This window comes from Hippopotamus amphibius, chromosome 1 (genome assembly GCF_030028045.1).
Source record: "Hippopotamus amphibius kiboko isolate mHipAmp2 chromosome 1, mHipAmp2.hap2, whole genome shotgun sequence".
Lineage (NCBI taxonomy): Eukaryota > Metazoa > Chordata > Mammalia > Artiodactyla > Hippopotamidae > Hippopotamus > Hippopotamus amphibius.
This window is the reverse complement of record NC_080186.1, coordinates 207,392,706-207,415,711: the sequence shown is the minus strand read 5'-3', so window position 1 is coordinate 207,415,711 and position 23,006 is coordinate 207,392,706. Positions and strand designations below refer to the sequence as shown.

Here is a 23,006-nt window from a genome sequence, read left to right as displayed (position 1 = left end):
CTCAGTGAACCAATATTGCCAAGTGGCTATTGCATCATGCCACAAAATATACATGAATGAATGGTACACAAGTGGATTTTAATAGCAGAGTATGGAACATTTATAGGTATGGTTAGATTCTACATTTTATTTAACTATTAAGTAGCTGCATGGCGTAGCAGTTTTCATAACCTATGAACCAAAACAATATATAGCAACTGATTGAATTCAGAGACAGTTATGAGAAGCCAGCTCTCTCCTATTAAGTTAGCTATTAAAGAGTATATAAAAATGTAAAATAATGCTACTCTTTTCACTCTTTTTTTGAAATTATAGTTATATAAAGAATGTTTTCTGTATTGACAATAATAACTCCATTATATGTTGATTTTAAATTAATAGTAAACATTTAGGATGTTCTAATTTCTATCAGTTAATATTAATAGAAACAACCTACATAAACACATTTCTTGGGGGTCCAGTAATTTTTTAAATATGTCAAAGGACCTGGAGACCAAAAAACTGGTCTAGAGGTAATAGATGGGTGAGATGAACGGCAAAACTAAGGGAAAGGTAGGCTTGTAATGGGATCTCAGAGATAACTGCAACATGGATATTGGCTTAAAAAAATGCACAACGTGAGAGATGCAAGTTAATTTTTATTTGGGACAAAATGAGGACTGCAGCTCCAGAGACAGCCATTCAGATAGCTTTGAGAAACTGCTCCTAGGAGGCAAAGGGAGGAGCCAGGACATAGAAATTTTGCAACAAAGGGCAGGTAAATCGGGAACTTCAAAAGATTATTGTTAAATGAAATAAACAAACAAACAAACCACAGTTATCTCAAGTTAAGGAATTCAGAGCTTTTCTGTGTATGGGAAGATGCAAGAGTCTGGGCTAACTGAAATCATTCCTTTGGTATGCACCTCAGCTCTCTGGGGCCAGTATCCTATATTTTCAAATCCTGAGTTTCCTCAGGGCTCACTGCAGGGAGTGGGTGCAGTCTGATTGCTGCTAGATGGCAGGTATTCTTTTCAGCCTGGAGTTTCCTCAGGGCTCACATTGGAGGGCTGCAGTCTTGATGACTGTGACATCCTTTGTTTATTGATATGGCAGGAAATATTCCATTTATAAATATTCCATTCCTTTTACAAATATTCCATTTATCAGGGATTTGAATGTTCTCATGAATCTTCAGTTCCACCTCTATCTGTTTGGCCCTGTCACCTTCATTTTTTTCCTTGGAAGACTGGCTCTTCCAAGTGGTGGAAAGCCTAGCAAATAAATAAACAAAAGCCCTTTCTTTAACCTTGCATCCTGTTTTGCCTTCAGAAAAAGACGGACTCTTTCTCAGTTTCAGTGCGAAGAACTCTGTTTGGTTCAGGTGCTTACCATGGAATGATCAATTTTGAGTAGGCTTCATTCTTCAAAGAAAATGAAAGCTTCCTCAGAAGCCATGTTGTTGGAAGTGGCAGGAGGAAGAGTAGCCAGAGGGTGGTGTGAGTGTGTTTTCCATGAATGGGATGGGTGCTGAATAGTCAACCCCCAAATCAGCTTCTGTGAGTGTCGGCAGTTTGTGTAGATTGCCCATGTTGTGGGAGTTCAGAGTAGGAGAGGTTGGTGTATTCAGGTGAGGGAACTAATATTTATACTCAGTTTTTCTGCTCAGAAAATTGATGTGACTTCAGCACAATATATACTAGACGATTTTTAGATTTAAAACATCACTTTGGGCAGAATGGTCTTTGAAAGATTCCTTTCAGGAGGTAGAATTTGGGCTCTGCCTGGAGGCATAATGTCCCCTGGAGGGAAGAGTGATAAAAGATCTCTAGAATGGAAGTGGGAGGACAGTGCAGATTGAGGAAATAGCTCTAATGGGAGAATGTGGATTCCAGTAAGGGATTATGACTTGAGAATTTCAGTGTAGGCAGGAATTTTTGACAAGTTTGTTTTTCTTAGCCTTCCACCTGTCAGTACCTACTCTGCTGAAAGCTTTGTGCATAGGGCTAGAGTAGAGAATTGTGAAGATAACTTAAAGGTCCCCAGTATCCTCAAGTACTTTTCAGTCTAATGGAGAAAACAGATGTGAAAATGACTATATTACAGTAAGAAAAAAAATATCAAAAAAGAGTATAAGAAATAAGCTGGGAGCATGATAGAAGATTAATTATGACCAAAGGTTCAAGGAGATGCCACTTGAGGTGGACATTGAAGAATGCCGTGGATTTCCATTGGCAGGCAATGAGGGCAACTTCAGGTGAAAAGAACAGTGTTATCAAAGGGATAGAGAGAGGCTTGGAATTGTGTGTTTGATGTGTTTATGAAGTGGCAAGCAGTCCTGTGAAGACTGGAAATGTCATAAGAATTACTGAATCTCATGTCAATAGTTTGAATTTTATTCTATAAGCAACAGGACCATTTCAGTTTTTGAGATGTGATTCAGGCATAGCTGTTTGGGAGGTTATTATTACAGATGTATAAGGAAATAGAAGAGCAGTGAAGCTAGAAGACCTAATGTAGGAATTACTACAGGACATGATGAAGAAGGATGTTGACAGTGGGAAGGGAAAAGACTAGATAGATAAAAGGGTATTGAGAATTTGGAATTGTTAAGGCTTTTTGACTAATTGGATATGAGGTAAACAGAATAGAGGAGTAAGTCAGAGGTACTGATGAGAGGTTTCCACTAGGTTGAACCATATGTAATTGTTATTTTGACCTTAAAAAATACAGCAATATATAGTTTTCCCTAATAACTTGTGTAAGTGGATTGATGTGTGACGTAAGTCAAGATGAGAAGCAGGAGAGAAAGAAGGGAAGGGATGTGGGAAAGAATGATGGGGGAAGTCATGTTTTGATGTGTTGATTTGGATTATCTGCTGAGAAATCCAGATTGAAAGATCCAGCAGCTATTGGAAATGCAGGTTGTCAGTTACAGTCTGCTGGAGAGTTAGGAATGATTTATGTTGATAAATACTCTGTATCATGACACCAGATGAATAGGATGGATATGTGCCTTAGATTATATAAATGGCACCCCTGTTATTATTTTGGAGATGCTAAACAAAATCTTCTTGAATATTATACCTATTGTTGAGCACGTTATATTGGGAGTTAGGCAGAATGAGGTTTCCAAATTGTTTAAAATACAGAGTTTTATATTAAAATTGATATATTGTTTAAAAATGGATATAATTTAATTTTCATAGTCACTGTGTTCATAGATAAGTACAGAATTGTGTTGCAAGTCTTATTAATGGCTAACAGGCGAAAGCTTCCTTTTAAAAAAATCTTGTGTTTTTAAAAAGTAGCTATCTTCTGGGGTTTTCAGAGAATGTCTCAATCTGGAGTTCCTACAGAGTACTATTTGCTGTCTTGTTAGAATGTTGATATGAGAGAGGGTTAAACAACTGTTGATGTTATATTTTATGTGTTTAAGAAGTAGCAGTTTGAGAACAACAGTCTTTTTTCCATTGTTTTTATCTGATAGTAATCAAGCAAGTTAAGTACTTCCCAGCAATTATGATTATTTCTTGTTTAAGAAATAATGTTGATATATAATTGAATACACTATAGATAAAAATAAACCTAATTTGAAAAAATGAATATGCAGGCTGATCCTTTGATATCTGTTAGTGAAAGTTCAAAATTTTAATCAAATTTTTCTGAGTAATAAATTATCTAAGAAGTCAATTTATTTGTAATTTTATTAAATTTTAGAAAACATGCAAGATACGGATGTTCATATCTATCAAAGTGTAATACATTTTAAACTGACATTTTTGTGGATGAATTTCAGAGAACTGCTAATGTTTAATTTGTGCTAGAATGCCTTCTTGAAACCAGATTTATTTATTTGAAAACAGTGTAAATTTAAAACAAATATAAGAAATAATTACTAGCTTGTGCCTTGGCTCTCCTGCCTTTAACATAGCGTTAGAAGGTATCTTTGTTCTGTCCACAGTACTTGGAGAACAGTTCTTTCTTTGGACACTTTTGGTTACCTTATTAAGGGCCTCTGGTTTCATAATGCACTTAAAGAAATAAAAAAATAGTTGTGCAAAAAATAATCAACATTTTCAGAAGTCAATGGATGGCCTATTCTGATTTCTAGGTAAGCAGTAGACAGTTAAATTTGACAATCACAGACGTACTTCAAAACCTAAACATCCTCTCCTTTTTTTATCTTTCTCCTCCGAGTTCTTCACCTTTCTCCCTCAAAGGCAGGTTGGAGCCCTTTGTGGTGACCTTTGAATGCCAAGTTGAATATTTTATACTTCATTTGGTAGTGGATAACCATTTGTGGCTAATAACTATTTTTAGTTGTTAGAGTGAAATGATTAAGCCTATGGCTTAGGAAAAGCCTATTAGGAAGAAGAATCTTTCCACAGTTGTAGGAAGAGTTGAAACAGAAACAGAAAAAGAGGGCCTGAATGAGAGTAATTGGTGAGGTTGGAGATGCAGTGTGGGAGTTTGTGGTAATGTTATGGCTAGAGAGATAGGAAGGAATCAATGTTGCTTTTCAAGTTTTGAGTCTAAACACTAGGAGAGATGCTGGTGCCATTAATAGTATATAGAGGAGTAAAGAGGAAGGGGTGTGAGTGTGTATGTGTTTGTGTTTGTAAGGAGAGTTGCTGATATTTTAGATTTGGCGATAGTCACCTTAAGGTGAAGCTTCTTAGCAGATACTTGGTAACTTAGGCCTGAAGTTTAGGGGGAAAGCCAGCTTTAGAGAGAAGAACTTGGGAATTATCTGCTGAAGAGATACTGTTATTTCCATGAGTGAGAACAGAGAAATAGAAATTTCTGAGGAGAAAAAAGAAACCTATAGAAAATACTTTAATTTTAGGACAACCTTTGGCTAAATTGCATAATCTTTTAACCTCATTAAAAAATGTTATATAGGAAAAACATTTTGGGAACGCATAGGAGAAAATCTATGTCTAAAACAATGCTTAAACATAGTAGGTGCTTAAAAAATATTTGTGGAATGAATAAATGTAATTTGTTTGGGATATAGGGGACTTATAGGAGAGAATAATGGACTTATGGTGGAGAACTTTGAGTGCTATGTTGTAATACTCTCCCCCCCCCCCCAAAAAAAATAGGATTATTGCTGGGAGCAAATGAGTGGATAGATCTGAGAATATTTTGAACTTTTAAAATGTTCTTTGAGATACATTTCTCTTTGAGGTACTGAAAGAAGTTCAGCAAGTAAGGTTATAAGTCTAGTCTAATTTAGATGGTTATATTCTTTCCATATTATCTGATAGGCATTAGACTTGCAAAGTATATTTTGAAAGTTTAAAGTATTCTCATGTTCTCATATCTGTATCTAAACTTTTTTTGGCCTTTGCTTGTCTTTACTTTTTCCCTCTGCCTGTGACATCTTTCTCACCTTCTCAGTCCCTTGCTTTCTCTGAATTAGTTGCTACTTACCTTGTAGGTTTCCGTTTAGCCATCAGTTTTTTCAGGAAGTGTACACTAAAATGCTAAGACTGAAGGTTTTCCATGTGCCCCCACATTCTAGTACTTGCTGTATCAGATTGCAGTTGCCTGTTTTGTCTGTATTCTCCATGAGACCACCATTGTGTTGTGGTATTCTGTGGTATTAACTTCTTTTTCTACCATGTAGCACAATGCTTAACACACAGTTTGTTGGAAATGGACTAAGTAAAAAGCCATGACAGACTAAAGTTTGCTTTTAAACTTCAGATTCAGTGTTTGAAAAGTATATCTTCAAATACAGGTTAAGAAATGTTATAGTTGCAGTAGGTAGCCACTAAATCACCATACCCTCCAAAGTTTTAGGTTGAACATTGTGAAATTAAAACAGAAAGACAACAACAACAAAAAGAACTGATTCTTTTTAAGTAGAAAAACTACCCTTCAAGGTAGTTTACAACTATGTTGCAGTAATGCATTCATTGGACCAGATGGTCACAGGTCATTTTGTTGCCCTCTTTTCATGTACAATACTTAGTTCCTGATATGACACTGTAATTGTTGAAGTTCTAAGAAAAGCTCAACTGTAAGAATTAGTAGTTTTTTGAGAAATGAAATTCCACAGATATAAGAGATGCAGGATATGAGGTAGGAGCTGATGTTAGCCTCCTGCTAGTAAGTATTATGCTTTCCTTTTTTTTCCTTTGTTTTGTTTTAAATAAACATGTTTGATTGGTATATAACATTTTTGGAGAGGGTGTGGATCTTTCTACTCTAAATTATCTATTTTCTAGGATAATGGGAGTTAAGGTTAGTGAGTACGAGACTATCTTGGTTGAGTGTACTTCAGCATAGACTTTTGATTGCATAAGTATTGTGGTGTTGGTCCCACCTTTAGTATATTAGTCTTTCAGTAAACTGAACTTTACTGGTGGATGGACATATAACTGTGCTGTTTCTTTAAAGATACTCCCACAGAACTTAAACGTCCTTTGGACCCTGAAAAGATGTTACCTGTGGCAAAAGGAAATAGAATTTCCGCTCTTTTCTTGAATTTGATCTGAGATATATAACTAAACACATAGACAAACAGACACGGACATACACACAAAGTTCTTATTTGCCAGAACATACAAATATACTCAAGATGTCGAACATACACATGAATATTTCTTAAGTTTAAGTAATGTAGTTGGTCTAAGTGGTACTACACCTCTTATGCTTAGTGTAGTGGTTGTTCAGGTGAATTTTCTAGTGACTAAATTTTCGTCTGTCTGCATAATGATATGGGAAAAAAAAAGACTGGATAAAATCACTTACTATAAGGTATCTTTTCTTTACTTTCCCCTTCACTTTAAAATCAATTTATTTTTCTTAACCACCAGCTCAGACTGTACAACTGTAGGAACTATGTTTGTTAAAAGGAAATATGGAGGTTTTAGGAGATTTATAATAGTTTTAGCAAATGTTTCTTAGTATATGTCTTACCAGCCTGAAATAACCAACTTAATTTCAGAAAGGACAGCATGTGTGAGAAAATCCAATTAACACCTTTGAGAGTTACAGAAAAACTTTAGAAGCTTGTGGTATGATCAGGCACCCAGAGTTCCAGGTGATTCAGGTGACAGGAGATTTTTTGGCAATTAGATTTTTGCATAGATGCTTCTCTCTGAGAATTGTGGTGTCTGTCAGTGACATAACTAGGAGGAAGAGCATGGTGGAAAGTAAAAGTGATCTGCTGGGAACTTCAATTTAGTTTCCTTTTTAGACAAAGGAAGTTTGTTGATGGTAGTGTTATTTTAATTGTTTTCTACTGTAGTAGACAGTTTCCATTTAGTATTGTCACGTTAGTTTTAAATAATTGCGTAATTTAAGTGTCTGTCTATATTCACACCAGGTGGTTTTCTCATTGTATAGATTTCTATACTATTCTACCTGATTAGGAGAGACGAAAAAACACAAAGGCCCCTCCAAGGCCCCTTAAATATACTGCACCAATGTACCATATATGTTTATAAAAACAATCATGTGATTCCAGATTTAAAAGTGATTCCTGCAGCTTGCTCAATTGTCTCTTTTATTGTTGACTTATTTAATATGTAGTTTCACCTTGGATGTTTTATTTTAGATAAACTAATTGTGCAGTGTCTAAGAAAATGAAATCAAGGGACTCCATATCTGCCTGTAAGATTTCTCAACAAAGAATTGCAAAACTAGCCGAGAAAAATGTATTTACTTCTTAAATTTCCTGCCGTTTGCTTTCCCAATCTTCCTTAAAAGAGAGAGACAGCGAACAAAAGAGAGGGATAATTTACTTTTAAATAGGAGAACATTAAGTTACAGTATCTCAAATGCATATTGTCTTTGCCATCCCTCCAAAGACTATATCCATACTGGGGAAAGAGTGGGGCTCTTTGAGGGTCTCCTTCTAGAATTGCCAGGAGAAGTGGAAGAATTTCTAGTTTATGAATACTTTGGAGCTTCCAGTGTCAGTTAATATGTATGATCTGTTACTGTTCAAAAAGATATCTTGGGAAAAGAAATTTTCTCTTAAAATCAGTGTTTCAGCAGAAACGAAGTTTGGTTTCTCCTGTTCTCTTCCCAAAATTAGATGGAAAGTGAACAAGACTGGAAAGTAGGAAGATAACAGAGGCTTCGGTGATCCACAGATTAATGATCCATTATGCAACAGTATAAAATTTGATATTTTCATTGAAGTTGAATTAGCCCCAGTCTATGTATATTGTATATAATTTATATTTACATAATTTTGTATATATTAGTTCATTTATAATAATATGCAACCTTCTATGAAGTAGGTACTGTTATTATGTGCCTTATTTAGATGAGGAAACTCAGGCTAAGAAATTAAGAAATTTGTTCATATTTGTATAGCTAAACGGCAGAGCTGGCATTCAAACACAAGCAGTGACTCTGGAGTCTTTACTCTTAACCATTATACTATACAGCCTATGTAGTGCTTTTCATTTTTATGTTTTTCTTTGAAGGAGTTTAGAACAAATACTTAATGTGTTCTGAGGTTGAGATGGAGATTATTTTCCCCTTTTGTACAAGTGACGGTAATGAGGTACAAAGTGTAGAGACTTGACCATAATTTTGGAGGTTTCTGGTAAGTCCTAGTCTTAGCAGTCAGCTTAACCTCTCTTTTTTTAAAATAAATTTATTTATTTATTTATAAATTTATTTATTTATTTATTGGCTGAGTTGGGTTTTCGTTGCTGCATGTGAGCTTTCTTTAGTTGCGGCAAGTGGGGGCTCGTCTTCGTTGTGGTGAGCAGGCTTCTCACCTCATTGCGGTGGCTTCTCTTGTTGCAGAGCGTGGGCTCTAGGCACGTGGGCTTCAGTAGTTACGGCATGTGGGCTCAATAGTTGTGGCTTGTGGGCTTTAGCGCGCAGGCTCAGTAGTTGTGGCACACAGGCTTAGTTGCTCCGTGGCATGTGAGATCTTCCCAGACTAGGGCTCAAATCTGTGTCCCCTGTATTGGCAGGCAGATTCTTAATCACTACACCACCAGGGAAGTCCAGCTTAATCTCTTTTGAAGATGTATAGGAGGTGTCAGTGCAGCTATCCTATCTGTGCGATATATTTAAAATATTCTTGTTAGTATGATTCACCTTGATAATTTGAAGTGAGCAATAAAGATGATTCAGTAAATTCTAAGACCACTCAATTTTTTTTCCTAGAACAGTTGGAGACTTAAAACAATGGAATGTTTGATCACTTTTGAGTATCACACTCGACTACGTATGTGCTCATAAGCCTACTGTTGGATAATTTAATTTCAGTTTATAGTCATAATCAAGAATTGACCTGTTTTGCCTAATGTGTTCAAAACTTATGAGCTTTTGGCATAAAGGGAATTACTAGTAATCAGGAAACAAAGTTGTTTATTAAGACTTATGTCTCTGTCATGAGCTGAATACCTGTTTTAATTCCAGAATCTTACAGAAAGTACATACATGTAAAAACTGTAAATCACAAATTTGAGTCTTTAGTTGGGTATTTATTACAAATTAGTAATTGTGTAATGCCTCATGCACCTTTGTGTATCATCTTATGGTGAGTTCACAAGATGAATGAGATTAAAAGATCTTTTAATCTTGACATTTTGCTTAAAACACAACAGAAATTTAACAAAATTAAGTACATAAAAATAGGTACTTTGTTTAAAATTGTCCTTAATTTTGTCTTTGTTCAATGTGTAAATCTGCTCTGTGGGTTAGCTCCACTACTTTAGGTAATAAGGAATGTACCAGTTTCACATTCCAAGGTTGTCCTGTATATTTTCACAGCTAAATAATCTTCTGGACTGGAATTTCAAAAGTCTGTCCTGATCATCTGTCATTAAATTTTAACTCTTCAAGGAACTTTAAATGATCTTTGGTCGAAGCTTTTCTTATTAGACTTAGACTAGAATTTTAGAGAAATGAACATTTATTGTCGTTTCCTTTCTTCCCCTAATACTGATGGTCTACAGTGATGTTTTCCCTATTAAGTTATAATGAAGCTCCATGCTTGTTTTTCATTATTTTATTTCTGTCTTATACACAAACTTTCAAATAAATGGGTTGGTTTTTAGAAGAAAGTTAAAAATAATTCTTTTGAGAAGTTTCAAGTTTGTCTATTTTTTTTTTTAATAAAGTAAGGAGTCAAGAATAGTAAACTTTCATTACAGCAAGTTTACAAAAATTGTCTTAGTACTGTTATAGTATTGACTGTCAATTTATGGCTAGATATTAAGTATCAATGTAATATGAATGTTTATTGTTTTCCTCTCAATGTTTCAAGTTAGGCTACAAGTACCAAAGGAAAGTGTAAAAATATTTCATAACAATTACTTTGTAGATTTGTTACCATAACCTTATGAAGATTCCAGTCTATTTCTAATTATGCTTCTGTTTATGTCAATCCATGTGGCTTTTATAGGCATAGATTGGTAGCATGGATGATGCTACAGTTGTAGCCAAGATATAGCCAGTCATTTAATCAGATCATCTAGTAGTATGGTAGATAGAAGATAGTTAAATTGAAAGCAGGAAAGTTAAAGGGACAAAGTGTTATTTATTGGGTTGGCCAAAAAGTTATGGTTTTTCCATAAGATATTATGGGAAAACCAAATGAACTTTTGGGCAACCCAGTATTTCCCACATGTTTTTTAAATAAATTTGAAGAGTTCAGATGTGTGCTTATGGGGTGGATCATCTTAAGACAAAAGAGAATAATCAGCTTCACATTGAAATAGGAAATTAGAATAGTAGTCTTCAGACAGTTTTCCTATTTTAGAGCACGAACACTAAAATGGAATAAAGTTTTATTTTCTTCCAGGTACCATGTGCCTTGTTACATCAAGTCTTGGTTCCTTACTATATAGAGAGGTAGTAAATGAACCATTTGTTTCCATTTGTCCATCTTACTCTTATTTTTTAAGTAGGCATTTGATTGTAATAAGTGTAGCTTGAACAGATAGACAGTCCTGGAGGTAGAGAGATGGGCAGAAATAGAAGAGGTGAATATGTGAGGTGATTAGGCCTGAGCTTAGAGAACAGATTAAAAATTGAGTAAATGAATTATTTTTGAGAGACTGAGAAATTAAAAACAATTGAGTTAAAATTGGAATGACTGGCTCAGAGTAAAATGTTAATGTTTTAAGTTGCATATAGGTATGTAAAATCTGTAGTAGTATGTTTTTCAACTACCAATAGTAATTTTATGGTTGCTATTTTTATTCTAATCTCTTTTTTCTTAGGTGGTATCATGGAAAACTTGATAGAACTATAGCAGAAGAACGCCTCAGGCAGGCAGGGAAGTCCGGCAGTTACCTTATAAGAGAGAGTGATCGGAGGCCAGGGTCCTTTGTACTTTCATTTCTTAGCCAGACAAATGTTGTCAACCATTTTAGGTAAGTCTTTATTCCTATTATGAGGCTACATACTATAGTTGTTTTGCTGTAGTATTCATATATATACCTGCTTTAGTGACATTTAAATAATGGATAAAGAAATGTGTTTTCAATTAAATGATTTAATAAGTGATTTAGAGTAGATACTATTGAATGCTTACATTTTTGTTTAAAAACAGTATTGTTATTGGACTTTTCTGTGCTACTCATAAATATAATTAACACTTTTAAAGTATAATGAATTACAAAGAAACTTTGGTAAAGCAGAAATAAAGGAAATGTATACTTTCAGATCACAGAGTAACAGAAAATGCAGAAACAGTATTTTAAGAGTACACTTTAATTCATTTTAGCTTCACTGTTCTGAAACTTTGCAGACATTCATTTCAATTAAACAGACATCTAGATTTTCAAGTACATATATCAACGTCTGTATCAATATGTTTACATATATTATTGTCTTTGATTTCATTTTTATGGGAGGCATTGAAAAAAATCATCTAGTGCCTGTAAAGTTAACTGATAAAATGTTTGTATATCCTTAATTTTTAGATTTTAAAATAGGCATTGAGTACTATTATACCACATGTAGAATGTGAAATTATTATTATACTCTGTGTAAATATTTCAAGAGATCTGTAAGCTACTTTTAGCCAAAGAAAACTTATTAAAATTGCTATTTTGTCTTAAATGTGGAACATAAGAAGAGTTATCTGAAGATGGATTTATAAATATTTTTAATGAATTGTGTAATTGAGATTTATGTCAAATATGTATTTCATATCAAATGCATACATATATCATTTCAAAAGAAATAACCTCAAGTAATTTGCATATCATGCAGGTATTAATAAGTGATATTTTAATATGAGAATGCAGATAAAGGAAAAGTATGAAAATTGTAGATTTGTAATTCCTGTGGAAAACTTGGTCTTAAGTGGTTATAAAGGTTTTTGTTTTACTGTATTTTTTTTTTTCTGTGCAAATAGGATTATTGCTATGTGTGGAGATTACTACATTGGTGGAAGACGTTTTTCTTCTCTGTCAGACCTAATAGGTTATTACAGTCATGTTTCCTGTTTGCTTAAAGGAGAAAAATTGCTTTATCCAGTGGCACCGCCAGAGGCAAGTATAATATCTTTTTAAACTTTATTAATGGGGTTACCTCTTGTATAGTTTCTTGTGATGTTTATTATAATATAATTCAAGATTTAATTCTGGTTGTAGTGTCAGAGCAAAACTGCAACTTCTTTAAAAAAAGAAAATTTTCCATTACTTCGTATTTAAGTTACTAGATTTTTTTATCATGCTGTGTGGTTACACCCTAACAAATATTTCTGAATGAATGAAGAGTAATTACTGATATCATAGTGCTAATGCAGAAGTTGCTACAAGATTCTGGAATGTCTTCTGCAACATTGGAGAAAGGTTGCTTTATATGTTATATAGTTTATTTAAAATTAAATGATAACATATTGCCTGATTAAAAACATACTGGTTACATTGTTAAAAGAATTTCTGTAAAAACAACAACAATACAAGATGAGCATTTCTAGGGCTTGGGTATTTAGAGCCTCAGTAAAAAATAGTTGGAATGATCCTATGGAGTTTATAATATGGAATTTTATTGGCTTTAACTTTGTGTGGACATACCCAATTTGACTTTGACATAGAAAGGCTATCTTTTGTAAATCAATTTTTTTATGGTTTCTAGCCAGTAGAAGATAGAAGGCGTGTTCGAGCCATTCTCCCTTACACAAAAGTACCAGACACTGATGAAATAAGGTATTTTATAAAATATTCTTATTTATAGGCATTTGAAACAGGCATTTGAAAGACTTTGAAAATTTGTTGCTCTTGGACTAGGAAGGTTTTGGAAATTGAGGAAATAGCATCCAGCAAAGCATGCCTTTAATATTAAGTCCATTGTTCCTGTCCCCCTGTGTTGGCTTGTCTGTTCAGACTGTGGATGTGGATCAGAGGCCACAGTGAAGATGACAGGAGAAATAACTTAGCTTTTATTAGACTATTACTGACAAAGTAAGGAGAGTTCTATTATACTCTTAATTTTTATTACTACATGACATTTATGCCTCAACTGCAAATGTTACTCAAATGATGATTTAACTTTCATTTTACATTATGAGTGAATAATTTTGTGTTATTAATGTCATAAAACTACAGAACATAATTTTTGTTTTTATTATATAATTTATATATAATTTGTTTTCATTATTTCTATAAAATTTGATTTATTATAATTATTAATTAGCAAATTATCTGTATCTTTCTGTAAGGTATTTAGCTTTCTGATAGAAAGTTTGTTTCTTACTGGTAAAATGTTAAGGCTACTTTGAATAATTACTGATTCTGAGTATATAGCTTCTTGTTGAAATCAACAGCAGTATTTAAAATGTGATAACTTTTGGGAAGTACTAAAAATTTCTGGAAATATGGTATTTTAAAAAACAAAGATTCAACTATCTGAAATCTCAGAATAAGCATGACATTTTTATATGATTGTCCTTAAAATAACAACTTCTCATTTAGGTCTTATTGGCACACCTTTATTTGTGACCTAAGCTGGAAAAGCCAGTGAACGAAAGAGAAGGGAAGAGATGTATGTAATAAGGAAAAACAGCAGTGAACTGCAAATTCGGGAATTTGGGATAGTTTATAAATTCCCAGTGGGATCATCTAGGAGAGTAGCTCTCAAAGTGTGATCCGTGTAACCCTTGAGATCCGTTCAGAAAGTTCATAAGATCAAAGCTATTTTCATAATAATACTAAGACATAATGTGCCTGTTTCACTGCGACATTTACATGATGGTACAGAAGCCATGGACAGAAAAATTGCTGGTGTCTTAGCACAAATCAAGGCAGTGGTAATAAATGTATAGCGTTTTTCACTGCCCCATGCTTGCAGTTAAACAAAAAAAGCTGGTTTCACTTACAAATGTTCTTGATGAGACAATAAAAAATATTTATTTTATAAATCTCAACATATGGCTTCACATCTTTTTAATGTCTTTGTGATGAAATGGGACATACTCATAAAGCACCTCTACTGTGTAGCAAAGTTCAATGTTTTGAGGAAAAGAGGTGCTTCGAGAACTGAACTAGCTGCTTTTTTTGTGTGCACACCATTTTCACTTAAGAGAATGACTGACAGGCAAATTATGGTTATTCAGACTTGAGTATCTGACTTTTTTTTTTTTAATAGAACAAAGTGAACCTATTACTTCAAGGGAAATAACTGGCAGTATTTGTTGCCAATGACAATTTGAGCTTTCGAGGAAAAATTATAATTTTGGAAACCCTATATTTGCCATTAGTAGTTTGACAGCATCCTAGATACTTAATGACTTTTCTGATGAGATTGGTGCTGCTATTGAAGAATGTGATGTTTTGATACTGTATAATGTGTTTATATTTGGATGATCTGCATAGCTCAGTGAACCAGTATTTTCTACATGATCAATACATGATGTTACAAAATTATGGCTGGGTAAAAGATCCTTTCAAAGTGCAAAACAGACCAATAGATGTTATTGGAATGGTACAGAAAGTTCATTGATACATAGTTTTAGATTCTACATTATAACCGACCTCCAAGAAAGTACCACTAGTCAAGTTTTGGGGTTAATGTCATAGAATATCTATAATTGTCTGAAAGACTCTTAAAATACTCATCTATGTATTTGTATAAAGCCAGATTTTCCTCATATAATGACTTCAAGCAAAAAACCATATAGCAACAGATTGAATACAGAAACGGATATGAGAATCCAGCAGTTTTCAGTTCAGCCAGATATGAGATTTGCAAAAATGCAAGACAAATAATATTCTTACTAAACTTGTAAAAATTATAATTATTTATCATTTTTTATGTTACCATGTTAATAGGGTATATTATTATTTTTTAAGAAATTAATATTTTTAAACATTTACATTTTAAATTCTAATATGGTAAATATCAATAGATATAATCCATGTAAATGAATAAATGAAAGCCTGTTACACTTTTCTGAAAGTGTAAAGGGGTCCTGAAAGACCTTCCAAAAACTGAGTACTTCTGATCTAGGAAGATGAAAATTTAAACAAGAATTAGAATGACATAATTATGTATGAAGTTATGAGTCTTTTTTAATTTGTATATATCTGAGTTTTAAGTAAAAACATCTGAAGAGTAATGAAATATAATAAAGCATTTTAACCTGTTTTGAGGAAAAATGCAAAATAATACATAATGAACCTTAGGACTGTGTTTTTTGTGCTTTGTAAGCTTTTCATTTTTCATGTTTCTGGTTTTTGGTCATAAAAAGTTGGTAGTACAGTAACAATAAAAGAAGTCAGAATTTAAAAAAAAATCTCTTTATGATTGCTTTTGATCAAAAATAAAACTTGTCCTTTCTCATTTCTCTGACTTCTTGTCTGTATGCACTCCCTTTTTACTTCTAATTATCTTCTTAATGTATTTATTTAGGTGGTTGGTTCTGGAAAGAAACAGTTTACTTGGCTAAGTGGTAATGCCTTCCACCTTTCAGCTATTGAAATACTGGTCACTGTTAAGAGTTGTAGAATCAAGGTAGAATGCAGTATTCTGTGCTTATTCAAAAGAGTGCATCTGAGATGTCATGTACAAGTTTTTATTCTTGAACTGGTCCAAGTAACAGTGAAGCTTCAGCTATCGTATAGAAAAACAAAGTTTTCAAAGGTATGAGAGGAGATTTACTTGCTACAACTTTGGTTTGTGAATATTAAGACTGAAAGGAAAGTTGATGAAAAAAATACATATGTTTGACAGGGTTCTAGATACAAGGTCAATGGTAGCATCTAGTCAGTCTTAAAACCTTAAGCACTCAAAGGCATTTGTTCAAGCCTAAAAGGAAAAGTTCAAGGAATTACTCATGGTTTCATATTGATGACATACATCAACTTTTTACTCCTGTGATTGTGTGGAGGTTGAAACATCTGGATTCCAAGGAAAAGAAACTAGATTGTGTATACACCCCTCCACTCAGATATTGATAACAGAAAAAAATATGCATGCTTTCTCATAATATACCTCTTGGTACCACTTTTGGAGAAAGAATGCTATACTTGTTGGACCATGGATATCTGAGTGAATTAAATAAACCCTAATATTTTTTGTGAGAAAAATGTTAGTTTCATAGGCATCTGTGTGATAAGGCTAATTATGCTTATTTAAAATAAACTTTTTCTAAAGTAACTGTATCCTGTGTATGTGGAATGAGTTAATAATATTTACTTTATGTTTGTGATTTTATGTCTAACCTACATCTGAAAGAGTAATAACATTGAAACAAATTTTAAAGTTCAGTTTTCTTGTAGTTATACCCCCAAACCTGTAATATATGTATAATTACTGTTTACATAAATCTAATTTGAATCTAACAATAATCCAGTGATATAGATAAGTACAAGTACCATTATTAAACCCATTTTACACATGTTGAAATTAAGATTCAGATTTATAAGTGTGTTCAAAGTTTTACAAGTAGATGATGATAGAAATAGGACAAAAATCTAGGGTATTTGACTCTAACCCCTTGCATTTTCCAATATCATATTATCTCTCTGACGTGGTACGTAAACACTTAAATTTCCATGTTTAAAAATTTTATTTAACTTTAATAACTTCATAATTGCTATTTTCAGTTTCTTAAAAGGAGATATGTTCATTGTTCATAACGAATTAGAAGATGGATGGATGTGGGTTACAAATCTAAGAACAGATGAACAAGGTCTTATTGTTGAAGATCTAGTAGAAGAGGTGGTAAGTTTTGTTTTTTTCTTCTCTTTCTCAGAATTCTAAATACTTTTTAAATTTTGGAACTTGTCCATAATCAGAGAAATTAGCTATGGATATATTTCTTTTATGAAAAACCTCAATTCATAAGTGCAAATAATTTTTCATTAAAATGTATTTACTGTTGGTAAATGCTATTTATTTGTAAAGAGCACAACCAAGCTAGCATGTTTTAATCTGTAGCTGCCAATTTTCAGAAAGTTTTCATGAGTTTCTAAGAATTAAAAAATGTATTAACATTTGTGCTTATTTGTATCCCTTTTTGTTTTCCTGGTCTTCCTCATAAATGATGTCAGGCTGATCATGAAATCTCAAATGGTTGCACATGTTTACTTTCAAATTCTTTATCTCCCAAATATATTTATAATTTTCTAGTAACCTTGGAAAAATGTAGTTATATTACACATATATTATCACATGGTTCTATATTTTGAATATTTCCCTTGTTTTCACTGTTATCACAAAATACATTATCAGTAGTATTAGACACAGTATAAAATAATTGTGTTTATGCACTTTTAGATATAGATCAGCATTCAGGCAGCATTTCCATTTCACATACAGTATTCAGTATCACTGAAACGTATTAAACATTGTATTATAGGTTTGGAATTCACTCTTCTCTTTGGAGTTCAGTCTTCGGATTTGTCCAGCAGGATGGAATGGTTTTCTGTTATTTTTTACAACCCTCAGAGTGACTGTTTTTAAATTATGCCTTGAACACGCTAATATGCTGAAACCTGTGCTCTGATTATTGTTCCAGGAGGACGGCAGTGGAGAATATTTTTCTTTGCTATTAAGTCTCTTGTCTGCCTATTCTGGCATTCAGATCTTGATATGTAGAAGTAAAACATACTGAGGAAAAGTGGGAGGAGTTGAGGAAATGGTATGATACGTTCCATCCTCACAGTCACATAGTTACTAAGTGGAAGAGCTGAGATTAGAACTAATTCTTACATTAGAAATTGTATTCTACAGCAGGAGAGAGATTTATTCTGTATGGGCAGGAAGTGTTCAAAGTGAAGAATCTTACTATCCGTGTTAGTTTTACTACAGAGTTTCTTAGAATGTTGTGTTTTCTTCCTGCTATAACCCCCCTACCCCCATTATTCTGACTATTTAAAATAAATGAAGTATAGTTCAACTTTTCTGTCAAGTTCTTCGAACTCTGGGTCAAATTTAACAAGATAAATTTTAATAAGGATAAGTGAGAGTTATCCACTGAATACGGGGGAAAAAAAGTCCAATTTAAGACAAGGAGACATGACTCAACATACAAGGAAAGAAAAAAAAGAACAAATTAACAGCTCAGTATGAGTGAACAATGTGATGTGGCTGTTAAAAATGAACATGGTCATACTTTGAATTAGTAGTGGAATAGTTCCAAGTTAGAATTATAAACAGTTTTTACTCCAGTATTTAGAATAATTTTTCATAATGGTCTTCATTACATAGTGAATCCTTATAGATTGAATAGCCATTTGGAGATTGTCTAGATTTCAGACATTTGGTTGATGATTGTATTTAAGGAATTTCCCACTCTGAAGTTCTAGTTTTAATTACTGTTCTCCAAGCACACTTATACTATTCTGTTTTAAAATTCCAGAATGTAAGCTCTGTGAGGACTTTCGTCTCTGATTCAGTGATGTGTCCCCATTGCCTAGAATAATGTCTGGCATTATTAGGCATTCAGTAAATGTTGAATGAATGGATGTGCCTATGCCTGTTCTTTTCCCTCTTCCTTGACATTCCTGCCCTGCTAGACTGCTTTGTAAAATTTGCTTCATCTGTCAGTTCAGCTCAGATGTTGCCCCTTTTTTCACAGAGGTTTTATGCCTTTCTTAGGCTAAATTGTTTCCTCATGTGTTTCCATAGCACCTTGTTAACTTTATATAGCCCATTTCATTGTAAAATTAATTTATTCTGTAAGCCTTTTATATAGAGATTAACTCCTTTTGGGCAATGATAATGCATTTTGTTTTTATGTAATTTTTTTTTTATGTTTTATAATATAGAAGGCACTTAGCAGGTGATTGCTTTTAGTTTGGTTAAATATTTGATGAGTGTGGACCAAATTTAGGGAAGTAAATCCATGTATACTTAGTCCATTTTTCTTCTTTTTTTCATTATTCAGTGGAAACTTGATGCCAGCTACTGTGCTAGGTGCTAGGACTATAATTTAACAGACAGTCAGTGAAAATTTTATGTCCCGTGCTGTGCTAGTGGTTGTGGTGGTAGTCAGTGTTAACAAAAAATGGCTAAGGTCTTAAAATGCCGATAGCCGTGATAATGGAATGAATATCACCTAGTATATCTTAAATAAGAGCAATATCAAATACAGTAAGGTAAAGTTCAAAAGATGATAAAAGAAGGATGTCTTCTATTCAGAGTAAAAGTTTATGTTTTAGGGATGCAGTGTCTTACTGAGGAAGTAGTATTTGAGATAGGTCCTGCCTGGATGGTTTAGGTTTTAACTAGCAGGGAGGAAGCAGTGAGTGGAAAGGGCATTCTAAGTAAACAAGAACAAGCTACGGTGGTGGGAGAATGTAGATTAGCAAAGAGGTAGTTTATGTGTGACCATGGTACAGATACCTAAAGAGAAATGGTAGTTTGAGACAGGAAATGTAGACAAGTGAATGTGATAAAGGATTCTGTTTGTAAACTGAGGAATTTGTGGGCAGTAGAGAGGTATTAAAGGTCTGGCTTTTAAAATCTTCTGTTTTTGTTCTGTTTGGTGTTTCTTAATGCAGGGCAAATTTGCAGTTGAAACCAGTGAATCCAGATTGGAGTGATGGGGTAGGAGGGGGCAGAGAGGTAATATACTAGTTGGGCTATTGTTAACAGTTTAAGAAAAGGGAGGAAAAGGGCCTGGATTAGAGTAATCACAACAAAGAGGGAAGAGGACTACGGGGGAGAGTTTTGGAAAGACCTTTCATGAACAGAAACACCTTTTCTTGTAAATACGTAAATAAATGTGAAGGGCAGGTTGTAGATATGTTTGAAGATATAATTTTATTAATTTTAATGAAAATATATTAATAATTACACTAAAACTGTCTTAATGTCTTCCCCTTTAGGGCCGGGAAGAAGATCCACATGAAGGCAAAATGTAAGTTTGTGTTTATTATTAAAAGGAAAAAAATATATTGTAAACTTGCTAATTGGAAAACTTTGATCTAAAAAAATTTAAAAGAAAATTGATACTTTTTGAGCTGACTTAAAAATTTTTTTATTTGGCTCAAGAATTGATTTCTGTTTTCTTAAGGACCTAGTGATAATGAAGATGGCTTATACCTACATACAACTCTTATATCACCAAACTAAAGACTTTTTGATAAACAGTACATTAATAACATGAGTGTCATAATTCCTCACTTTTTTTTTTTCTTACTGATTTATCCATAGTATTTCTTGTTTTTGTTGCCATATCTTTTATGTACTTTATGGTTCATTTTTTGTTCTTTTTTTTTAAAGTCAGAGAGCTTTTCCCTAAAATTATGGTTCTTCACCATATTAATATTAATAAGATTCTGCAAGGACTTTCTTTTCATAATTTTTTCAGGCTGATTTAAAGTATCTTGTAAGGGCCAGTTCAAAGACCAGGTTTTACTACACCTGCCACTTGCCACATTCTTCTCTTGTATTATTACTATTTGCTACATTCTTCTCCTGTATTCTAGAAGTTATTGCTCTTATGGGAAATCACTCCACGTGGTATTTCAGCTTTGCTCTAATTTTATTAATGTCCTCAAAGATCTTTTTCAGTGTCCTTCTCATCCCTCTTGATATTTATTTGTATATATGTTTTCTTTTAAAGACCTTAACTCTTAATCCCAATTCAGTTTTGCTCATTTTAATAAACTGTTCATCTTCTAATATGTTTCCAGTGGAATATTTTTTCTTACCTTCCTGTTGGCAATGATGGATGGAATTTAAGGCTTGCCTCTCAAGTGTTTGCTTACTCTGTATTCTAACCATTAGAACATGAAAACATTAAACTGAATACTCCTCTTTCAGTCATCTAATTTAGTTCCCACCCTTCCTTAAGTGGAACATATGAGATATTTTCTGAGTTCATTTTCCTTATTGTTCTGTGTAGCTGCACAGTAGGCTTCATCAGTGAGACTGTACTTTGTTGATTGTACTAATTTGAAGTCTTCTCACTATGCATGTGAGGAGTTAAAAATTCCAATTAATGTTTGGAGAAAGCATACAGATAATGTAAGCAAATGAACTGGGTCAGGTGTATATATTCCCATGTTTATTAAATTACAATAATCTTGATCTTTCTTATTTTCCTTCTTTGATAGTGATCAAGGTACATGGAACTATTTCTCTACTGTAAGAAAATAACACTGCAAGTGTGGTGATAAATGGAAACTAACATTTATTCTTTGTATCAGAGAAGACTGTAGGAAGTAAAAAACTAGAAAATGTTTGCCTGCAATGAGATGACTGCTCTAATTGATGTGTGAAAGAGTGAGAGTCTAGCGTTATGAAAATCTCCTAATTTTCAAGAGAAGCAAGAAATCTATATTTTTATCCCTATTTAAAATAACACCATAAATTCCTTTTAAAAAGAAAAGGGAAAAAAAAGGTCAAATACCAATACATATTTAAAGTTATATCCAGTTTTCTCATAGCATAAAGTATGAATCCCGGTTCCACTGGGAAATCTTTTTTTAAAATTTAATACCATTGTGATTAAATGTGATTAAAGTTCCATTTTCTGAACTTTATAATTTTCTACTCATTTGGTATTTAGCATAAGCTAAATTTGCATTGTTGGTTTATTTTATGTATTTATCATCTCCCTCTAATTTCTTAAGGTGTTGACTGGCAGTGAAGCATCCTCAGTAACATCCTCGAGTGCCTTTTGAGACTAAATAGATGTTATAACTTTAGCTGTGTTCCTTTTCAGCTCTGTATTTCCATGACACAGGTACCAAGTCCTGCTGTTTTTATCTTCAAAATATTTTTTGAATGAGTGCCTTCTCAATCTTAAGCAACCATTTTCTAGTTTAGCCCTTTTCATCTCTTACCAGGACTTTGATGTAGCAGTAACCTCCAAGTTGGTCTTGATTGACCATTTAGTCTCCTCAGATCCTTTCTTCCAGCAGGTAGAATAACCTACCTAAAACATGTGTCTGACTGTATTACTTTTTCACTTAAAATTTTTGCGTGATTCTCTTTACCTTAGCAGAGTCTAAAAAGATCTACTGATCCAGGTCTTGTGTTCTTTACAAGTCCTATCTCTTGTCATTTCTGGTTTTATATTCTACTCTCCAGCTTGTAGATCTTCGAATGCTTAGTGCTGTTCTTTGCTCATGCTACTTCCTGGGCCAGAATTCCCCTCCATTTGTTTGGGTGATGCCTGTTCTTACTTAGAGATGTAATTGTTTATCATTCTTTCCAAGAAATCTTCTGTTATCACCTTCCTTATACACCCTACAGAATTGGTGTCTTTCCCTGTTATTCCAAAAAATGCCCTCAGTGTACCTATCATGGTGCTTTATTATATTTCCTACATTCTTTTTATAGTTATACAGTATTTATGTTCCTATTTCTTACTAGAATGGGGACTTCTTAAGGTCACAATCTCTTTTTTTTATTATTGGTACAAACCATGTGCTTGAAACATACTCATTTTACATATAGGTAATAAATGCCTGAATGGGGAAACTCAGACCTAATCCTTTCAGAAAATGGTTTTGCCAGTTTGTTCTCTAAATGCAATTTGTAGGGACTTCCTAGGTGGCGCAGTGAGTAAGAATCTGCCTGCCAATGCAGGGGACATGGGTTCGATCCCTGCCCCAGGAAGGTACCAC

At 33.4% G+C, this 23,006-nt stretch overlaps 1 protein-coding gene across 2 annotated transcripts in view; it reads left to right on the top strand.

Moving 5' to 3' along the window:
• RASA1 (RAS p21 protein activator 1) overlaps positions 1-23,006 on the top strand; it is a 97,592-nt gene that overhangs the window by 34,974 nt on the left and 39,612 nt on the right. For both annotated transcript variants that reach the window (XM_057739740.1, XM_057739747.1), the window contains exons 2-6: positions 11,193-11,345; positions 12,335-12,470; positions 13,060-13,130; positions 17,028-17,145; positions 20,256-20,287. In XM_057739740.1, coding sequence (XP_057595723.1) covers positions 11,193-11,345; positions 12,335-12,470; positions 13,060-13,130; positions 17,028-17,145; positions 20,256-20,287 — 510 coding nt within the window. The remainder of the gene's footprint in view (positions 1-11,192; positions 11,346-12,334; positions 12,471-13,059; positions 13,131-17,027; positions 17,146-20,255; positions 20,288-23,006) is intronic.